The 10070-nt window shown below is 38.7% G+C and overlaps 1 protein-coding gene across 1 annotated transcript; it reads right to left on the reverse strand.

Annotated features, from left to right (window-relative positions):
• Nucleotides 1-1678: 1678 nt before the first annotated feature.
• LOC131683666 (transmembrane protein 169) lies at nt 1679-9218 on the reverse strand. Its single transcript, XM_058965845.1, has 3 exons — nt 5611-9218; nt 4903-5362; nt 1679-3167 (listed from the first exon to the last, which is right to left on the reverse strand). Exons 1-3 carry the CDS (start codon nt 5770-5772, stop codon nt 2557-2559), a joined length of 1233 nt encoding a protein of 410 aa, XP_058821828.1. The 5' UTR covers nt 5773-9218; the 3' UTR covers nt 1679-2556.
• Between the last annotated feature and the right edge of the window lie 852 nt (nt 9219-10070).

Below are 10070 nucleotides of genomic sequence, written 5' to 3' on the forward strand. Positions count from 1 at the left end.
GCTTAGACTTGTAGTTACTCGATGAACCAAAAGAAGTCTGAATTTCGGAAAATGGCTTTATAAAACCAGGAAAATCTTATATTTTAGTGTAGAATTCGCTCACTATGATGGGAAGAAATTTTTTTATTCAGTTTCCCGTGATTCATCGTTTGGCCGTCATAGGTGGCCAATGTGATCAAGGTGACTTCGATGGGTCATTGATGATCTAGACACGCAAATCCAATAATGTTGTGCACATTTTAATATATATTGCATCATTTGGACATCATGGTGGTACCAGTTTATATGGGAATTTGCTGTGATCGTACACTTGAACCTGTAACTCCGGAACCAGAAGTCCGGTCAATAAAAAATTAAATAGCGGCCTATGGGAAGGTTGTACCTTTCATTTGAGACTAAGTTTGTGCAAATCGGTCCAGCCATTTCTCACAAAAATCGGTGAGATTGTTTGACACATACATACATACATACACACTAGACTGGTTCAATTTTTGACTTTTAGCTCCACCAGGCTCTACTGATTCCTTTTATGGCCCTTAGTAATTGTGCAAATTTTAGTACCGATCGGTTGTGTCTACGGACCCTCCAAAAATTTCAAAGTTTATATGGAAGTTTGTATGGCAAATCTGGTAACATTGAAAATAAATTCTTAATAAAACACCTCATCAATCAATCAGAACACTATATATTTCTAAAGGTATTCTTCTATTGAATACATTCGGGGAATATTGCAAGTTTATGAAAATTCGCTGAGAAAAGTTATCAACTAAAGAAGCAGCATGACTTCAAAATAAGTGGATTTTATTATTAATCATAGCAACCCTGTTTGAATAGCTGTATCTGTCATACGCGAGCAATGTCGTATATACAGGTCTGGCGAAGATGGCACTTTGGTATTCGTGAGATGAATCTTACATGAGTGGTGTGAGTGATCACAGTATAAATTGACTTGCTTTCGTCATAGCGGTCGTTCCGCTCCCATTGAATCGTGTGACCGCTATGACGTCGACCCGTTGTGCTTCTGGATTGTTTACATATTTTTGGTTGCCAACACTAGCAAACCGTGTGTTCTGCCACACCTATATATACCTTATTGATACGCGAGAGCTGGGTGGCAAGTCTAGTTTACACTTGTATAACGATGTAGCTATTCAAACAGGGTTGCTATGGTTAATAATAAAATCCACTTGTTTTGAAGTCATGCTTCTTTAGTTAATAACTTACACACACATGCAGACTTTTTTCCGATCTAGACGAACTGAGTCGAACGACAAAAGAGATTCGTCCCTGCGGGCCTCGGTTAAAAAGTCGAAATTCCGACCGATTGCATAACCTTTCTATATGAGAAAGGCAAAAACATTGAAAAAATGTGTTTCATTGTAACCCCCCCCCCCCCTTCTTTACAGGGAGTTCAGAAGAACAAATAAGGAATTCATATTCAAATTCGAAAAATTTAGGCGTTTTCTTAGTATTTGTTCTGTTGCTTAAGCCATTCCCTGTACAGGCAATTTCTGTACGCAGCGTAAATCTCAAAGTAATGGGTGAGACAGAATGGTGTGACTTACTTGGAAACCCCTCTGATGGTTGTAATTTTGTGGGTATATTCTATTTTTAATATTTATGGATGGATTTTCGATAACGTTTAAAAAAAAATTAGCGGTGAAATGTAATTCTCGTTGTTTTATCACTGAATGAGTCACGCTTTATTTCTGATTCTGCCTGCTTATATGGATTAACATTTTCATGACTAGTAGATTTTTAACATGTAGATATGGTTTTATACGAACAGACTTTGGCTAACCACTAGTTGAATCATAATCTTACGTGTAATTTTATTTCGTGTTTGTCGCTATTGTTGTGCGTACATCATACTTGTACGTACATATATCCGAGTTCTAAAGCAAGTACTGTACTAAATTGAATGGAAGTCAAAGATTTCACTCACGACTTACATATACTAGACTAGCTCCTTAGAGAGTAAACATTCGTAGAACGGGTGTCATCCAAATCGTAAGCGAAAGCAATTCGATGAAATGTATATTTAAATTCGTGTAATGCGTGATCGGCATCCGGTAGATTACAAGGAACCTATGCCTATGCCGTCATTTGCATAAATAATTTGTTGCGCATTATTATTTACCGCCGTAAGAACTTATTGTAAGAACGAATATTATCAATTGCCACCTTTCGAGAAAACAGTTTATTTCAACGAGTTTAATGACGTCACAGAAAACTCACATTAGCGGAGTAGCAAACCTGGTATATGTGAGTCGTGGATTTCACCTATAAAATACCAGAGGCCATCAAAGGTACATAATAAAATAATAACACACAAAATCTTAATGTAAATTTGTTTGGTCCCTCATAATATTTCATTGTTGTGATAGGGCGAGGGATCGATCATAACCGATTTGATCAAATTTTGTATATGGCAGTTATTTATTAATCTACTTCTTACCCCGATTAAAAGCTAGAATACGAAACACGAAACTAAACCAATACGTACGCTTTTAGTTGGCAACCCCTGTATACTATATCAACACAGTCTATTTCAATTTAAAGCGACAGTTCCTCAGTAGATGAGTTAATCTGTGTCGATTCGCTCTGCGGTGGTCTATCCGCTCCGACGCCTGACCCTCCAGAAGGACAAATGTCCGTCAGAATAACCACTTCATATGGGCTGCAGTCAGAAAGATGTAGAAACGAGCACAACCATCCGTAGAAACCTTTTTCTATGTCGCAGATCTCATTCACCCAGGTGGTAAAATGAATGGTAACCTGCCGGATCCCGGCATAGAATCCTAGTCCCAGCGTACACATCACTATGGCCAACGGATATGCCAAAATCAGCAGTGGTGACATGAGCAATTTGTGCAGATACGATCTTTCCTCGTTGAAATAGGTGAACATGTTGTACCACGTGACAGTACCAATGTAAAACGAGTAAATACTGGTCGTTAGTGTAACAATTGGAAAACTAATAATCGAGAGCAGTAGAATATGAATTCCGACTCGTAGTGTACACTGACAGCAACAGCTATGCTTCGTGCGACAGGCTTCTTCGTGGGCGGCTAGTGCTTGCTTGTTTATCTGTTCCAATTCCTCGCGTGATATGTTCAACTGTACATCCACAGATTGGCCTTTTTTGCGGCCGCGCTTGATGGTACCTGAAGAAACAGATAATATTGATATTGCATGATAAATGCTCATTTAATAGAATATAAAACAGATCCAAAAATGATTGTATTGTGGGGTTTGATCATCTGTATCGACTTGAACAATGATCATTTCATAAATATTAATTTAAACTAACTGGAGTCACCGGGGATGAATTCATCAAGTAGGAGTTCGGTTGACCTATAAGGGTAATTGTACATTTAAAGATTAACATACATACAGGCCAAACATATAAACTTATATTTATGTAAACACTTGAACGCATACTCGGCAAAACACTAGCCCCGTCATACCAACACTTCCCAAACTAGAGGTATAATATTATGTCAGTTATTTTGAAGTCTCAATTGTCTACGAAAGGAATGGAGGGGATCAAAATGAATTATGCTGTATTTCTCCTGGAGAACAATTTTGGTAAAAACTATTCTTTCGCCATGAAGGAGAAAATTGTTTAAAGCCATCTTTGCGCGTGAAGAGCACAAAACCTATAACTAAACTAGTTATGGAATTTGCAATTCGACCTCGTCACATCAGAATCCGACACCAACTTAGTAACAGGACTAAGTTAGCGCCAGATTGACGCTAGTTCTAAAAAAAAAGAACGAAGACCGAGCTTGTGTTCCTGATAAAACCACCACAGTCGTGATTCGCTGGTTGGACACTTTTTAACTGGACCGCTTTTTAGTTGGACCTCCGCTAGTTGTCCATTGTCCAACTAAAAAGCATCTGAATGTCAAAATCTTATGCCAAATTAACTTTGACAATCAATCTGACAATTATTAGAGATGTGAATAGATGCAATTACATTCCAAATGTCTCCTTTGGAGAGTTTTTGACATCTGTCAGTCGGTCCAACTAACGAATCAAATTCGTTAGTTGGACAGAGGTGTGGCCCAACCAGCGAATCACGACTGTAGTCAAGCGTGACTTAACCTTTTGTCTTCTACCGCAGGAGTTAGGGTATTTTGGCATTTTCACAAGCGAATCACCTGAGTCTGCGGCATGTCCGGACAAGCGTAGTCACTTATTGACTTATGCTGTCGGAACCGACAAAAAAGTAAGTCACGGAAAACTTCCACGCTAAGCATTTCACGACGTTGAAAATCTTGAATGAATGACTACAGTGAAGACCCGTTTTTATCAGCCCCTTAGTGAATTTTGGGCTGATGAAACGGGGACATTGATAAAATTGGGACATATATTTATTTCTTTTTAAGAAACCGAAGCTCTTAAAATATTCTTCTTTAGTCCCTAGATATTGCCTCATAACCTTTCCTGACTATTTAGCTCAAACTTCCCTTAAGCGGGTCTGATAGTGCAAAATTAAAAAAAAAAAATGAATTTGTTTTTTTTGTATATTTCGGATCTCTAAGATAAGAAAAATATGCTCAAGAAAGGATTTACTCGAAGTCAACTTGGTTTGTCTGCTAGAGCCCATCAAACTACTAACTATCAATTTTCATATGAAGCTGATGAAATCAGGTCAAAAAGCTCACAAAATCGGGGGTAGACACAATCGGGTGCTGATAAAATCGGGTCTTTACTGTATTGTGTTTGCCTGAGTAGCTATGTCATATTTTCACTGTGTGTTGATTGAACACGGTGTACCATGATGGGGATCCATCCAGCAGCTTTGGGTGAAAGCTGCCGACACAATCATCCGGATTTGATAAAGCAAATTACAATGGAATGCGGCGAGTTTCTCCAAAAATTTGCACATCTTACCTGTCAAAGTTAAGTAATTATCCGGAGATTGCGAACTTCTGCTGTTGTATCGGTCCAAACTGTACTGATCGATTTCCGCATTTAAAACACTCGTTTCGCCAGATTCCAAATCTTCATAGTTACAAATAGCCGACGGCGACTGTCTGCTGCTGATCTCATCGACGTCCGTTCTAATGTTCACCCGCTTTTTAGATCGTTTACCGCTTCCGGTTAGCAGTTCGTGAGATTTGCTAGACTTTCTATCGAGACTGCTTTCGGAAATGCTGCTCGGTGTAACGGTTGAGCTATCCTTCAGAGGATGAAACTGTTGTAGTTCATTGAGATCGTCGTCCTCGTCCAAACAATCTGCTTGCCCGTTGGACTTGCAGTTACTGATTTCGATAATCTCCTCGCTGTTCCATCGCTTATTGCTCCGAACATCATCGTTTTCCATCGATAAATCCCAGTCTTTTTTGTTTCCCTGAAATAAACAAACACCGTTGAACACGTGTTGCATATATAAACGATGCATTGCATTTCCACCACAACCACCCACAAAAACCCAAAGGCGTGGGGTGTATTTACAACGGAGACGTCAAAACAAACTCGAATGCATGCGCATAAACCATAAATGGTACATAATGGGAACAAGCGAAAAGCGTCTGTAAGGGGACCCACCCCGAAATCGGAATACCAAAAAATGATTTGCTTTCGCAAATTTTAACATACCTGTAAATTTACAATATGATCTACATGATTGCCAAGTGTTGCTTTCTTTCCGGTTTGCCGTTTCCTGGGTGGTATGAAAACCGGAAAATCTGGCTGTGGTGATTTTGCTTGAAGAGGAGACGATTGCGGTCTCACCACCATTTCGTCACTATGTCCTACCATACTCAATCGTTTAATATTAACTGTTTAATGTTTTACTGTTTGTTGCAAGTAACTATTGCACTATAAGGATTATTCAATGATTTTTCTATCAGTTCACAACTATTCTAAGGGCGAAGGAATTCATCCGTTGATAAGGAGAAAACTAGACTGTCATTGCGGAACCGTATACAGCGACTGACACTCGCAGTGGGTGGATGCAGTTATCAGGCTGTGATGAGAGGAACGGTTTCGGCGGGGCTTTGAAAATGTCCTTTATGTCTGTAGTGATTCGAATGTCTAGGAAAGCGGCATGTCATATACAATGCGCAGTTATGTTGATCTTGAGTTGGAGTAGGTGAAATACGTCTCGCTCGCACATTCATCATGTTTCCTAGTATCAGATGAATTTATCCGATGTGTATGTGGGTATGATTCGTTAGAGTTCAACGCTCATCTTGTTCAAATGGTCATTGGATGTAGGCTTCAATTGTCCGCGATAACTAATAGTGAATATTTCACGCAACAATGTTGATTGTGATGATAGTTCATGATGGATCCTTCCATTTACGAACCAAACCGAGTGTTCGTAAATTGAACAATATTCTGAATAACATCAACAATATGGGATTTTTGGAACGGGTTCGGGAAGTAGATGATGAAAATAGATATTTGGAACCGTTTTGAAATCCAAGACTTCCGGTTGATCAATATTCTCGATAACACCAACAATATGGGCACTTTTGAAATGGGTTTGACGAGTAGATGATGGAAACGGATGTTTGGTGCCATTTTGAAAACCAAGATGGCGACTACCGGTTGAGCGGAATTCTCTAAGTAACCATGCGGGTATTTTTTAAAGCAACTTGACGGGTAGATGATGAAAATCGATTTGTGGCGTCATTTTGAAGACCAAGATAGCAGTTTAGTTGAGCAAAATTTTCTAAAACCATATACATTTACAAGAGGGCGATCCAACATGAATTATTTTTTTTCAACATAGTATTTTCTAGTGGTTAACGGGTACTAACAGAAAACTGTCATACTTTTGTTGTTAAGTATTGTTTGCCATTTCATGATGGAACGACTTAAATCGTTTCACTATCTTTAAATTGTTCAACTGCATTATGAGAATCGGGGCTCTTTGAGGAAGGCATTTATTGCGCTCCTACCATACTATGGTCGCCATTATCGGCCAACTGAGTCCACAGTTCGCAGTCGCAGTTCACGATAGACGACCAATTCGACCACATCCAGCGCCCTGTGAAGAAAACATAACGGCATTGGCCGAGTGTGTTCCTGATGATCGCGAAGAATCGATTTGACGGATCTTGGTTATCGTGCCATGTTAACAGACTGGTTGCTGACTGAACTTGAAGTCCGTAGTCTTCACAATAATTGGTTCCAATAGGATGGCGCACAGTTGCGGGTCTTCAAACAAAAGTCGGACAAAACCTCAAATGTTACCTAAATTGGCTGAAAATCACAATTTAAGCTAATTTTGAGGTGCTAAACTCATTTTTGATGTCAAAAGTCGTAAAATATTAAATGCATTTTTCCATACAGTGTCATTGAACCTTTCTTATAACTATGATCCCGTTTTCATGATAGATTTTCCGTTACTGTTCACCAATGTCAGCAATATCATAAAAATGAAGAACACTACTTTAAATCCAATGTATAACGTGTTGGTTTACTGTAGATTGTTCAACTATTTTACACAACACACCATGCGCCTCCACATCAGCAACAAAGCTTCAAAATCTCCTTAAATTTTTTTGCGCTCCTATGCACAGAACGAGACCATGATATTCCAAAAGTAGAGGTTATTTACCATAGAATGTCTACTATGTGACCGTTCCGAAATGATTCCGAAATTTGTACAGAATACATTAGTGAAAAAAGTATTTTTGATCTGACCACCTCAAACATATTTAAACTAAAAAGTCATAGTTCCAAGCAAATTAACCAAATGTATTTTATTCACTAACCAACTTCTTTCGTTCCTCTACACAATGAGACTAGTTGTGCTAAAATCGGACCAAAATCAAAAGAGCAACATGCATATGAAGTGAAAAGGGCAGTTGTTGTTTCGGAAATGAAAATCATTAAAAAGTCCGGACTTTGCTACTTTTAAACTCATGTTAAAAATCTTGTTCTTATCCAATGATCATAAAATTTTGAATATACATCATTCAATACATGAGAAATTTACAAAAAATATAAAATATCAATATTTCAAAAATAAATTTTTGAGGTTTTGGTCAGCCTCCAGCCACTGTGCGGCGCCACGTGCAAACAAGTAATGTAACAATGGAATTATTGCATGAGAAATTCGGTAAACATTTAATTTCTTGCTGTCCACCTATCAATTGGCGACGTAGATAGTGCAACATTACATCTATAGACTTTTTCTATTGGGCTATGTGAAGTCAAATGTCTATAAGGAAAGCCTGCAACGATGGGAGCATTGGGAGCCAACATAACTCGGTTGATTTGCCGGACACCATTTGAAATGCTTGAACGCGTCATCAAAAAATGGACCATTTGCTATAGTCGACATTTAAAAGACATCGTTTTCAAACAATAAATGGTGAAGAATATTCTTTCAAGTGATAATTAACATTTCGTGATTCATTTTTTAATTTTTTTCACTAGTTTAAAAAGAAAACCTTATGATGAATCACCCTGTACATAATTTTCTCATTCTGGAAATACTCATATTGTTGGGGTTATAAAGAATTTACCTAAACCGGATGTCACCATCCTTGTTTTCAAAATGGCTTCCGATATCGATTTCCGTCATCTACTCGTTAATCCCATTCAAAATTACGATCATTGTTGACAGTGGCGTGGCCAGGGGGTTTTGGGGGGTTAAAACTTCCCCAAACCAAAATTAATCGGATTGAAAAGAAAAATTAATTGATGTTGACTAATTTAATTAAATATTATGCATGAAACACCGCGCTTAGTCGATCTGATATAATATCGCAAATTTCCATAATGATGGGCTGGATGAGAACACAGGTTGTTCCAAAAATCAGCCCTGCGTTATGCAACGTTTTGTGCAGGTTGAGTATACCAGAAGCAGTGGTGCCAAATTCACCACATTGAGTAATATTTAAATTCTTTTTAGATTAAAGAATTGATAAAATTGGTTTAATTAGCTTTAGTCATCAATTACATTCTGTTTTACAAACTGTCCTTGCGTTTGAACCAAAATGGGAGTCTAATTACTACCGTAAACAAAGGGCGAACACGAAATTACAATTTTCAGCAAAATGGGAGTCTAATTACTACCGTAAACAAAGGGCGAACACGAAATTATTGCATAACTAATTTAGTTATAGGTTTTGTGCTATTCACGCGCAAATATGGTTTTAAACAATTTCCTCCTTAATGGAGAAAACATAGTTTTTGCTAAAATTATTCTCCACTAAGGAGAAATTGTAACATGTCACCCTATCCCATAATTAAAATTAATAAATAAAAAAATATAAATTTGTATTTGAGTTTGTTTGATAGGAGTTAGGTCTAGAATTGTAATTAAATTAACCGTCCATTTAAAATCCAACCGCTACCAAACCTCACGAGTGCGATCTTCGGTTACCAAAGCCGGAAAACACAAAACGCCAACCATGATTGCTGTTGATCATATTGGGGGATCGAGATCAGCTTGCGGGATAGATTCGCTCTCTTTGGCTTCACCTTTTGATCAAGCAACACGTACTGGTAAATGATCGTCAAGTGAGTCCAGAAAATCGAAGCCACGTATCAAATCGAGTTCCTCTTAGTGAACAAAAGCCATCTAACGCCATCCCTGCGATCAAGCTCACGGTGAAATCGGCATATAGTGACCGGGAAATCGTTCAGTATCGGATCAAGAAAAAAAAGTGTTCCCTCGTAATTCCACCATCCCGAGCTCGGGTTAAACTTCGTGCGCGAGCGTGTGAAATAGTGCCACCTTAAGCGAATCCACCGTCCGTTGATGACCTCGCGAGTGTCGGAAAATCGTGGTGTGGCCGTCAAAAACACCACTGTGGCCGTGGTGCGATTAGTGAACCCGTCCCTCAAGCCACCCCGGAATTCACCGAAGAAGAGTACCGTGAGTGCCCGAGCGTGATTGCGTGCTCGGAGAGAATAGCGGTCCACGTCCAATGGCAGGTAACCTCTCTAAAGAGCTAGTTTAGGCAGCCCTCGAGAGAGTCAAAGGTGAGTCTGCATGCTCATAGGTAAGCGAACCCTAACTTACAAAATATAGCATAGTGCATCATGCATTGGTCTGCTAAGCCAAACCAAATGTTTCGATTTCATTAGTTCTC

This window comes from Topomyia yanbarensis, chromosome 2 (genome assembly GCF_030247195.1).
Source record: "Topomyia yanbarensis strain Yona2022 chromosome 2, ASM3024719v1, whole genome shotgun sequence".
Lineage (NCBI taxonomy): Eukaryota > Metazoa > Arthropoda > Insecta > Diptera > Culicidae > Topomyia > Topomyia yanbarensis.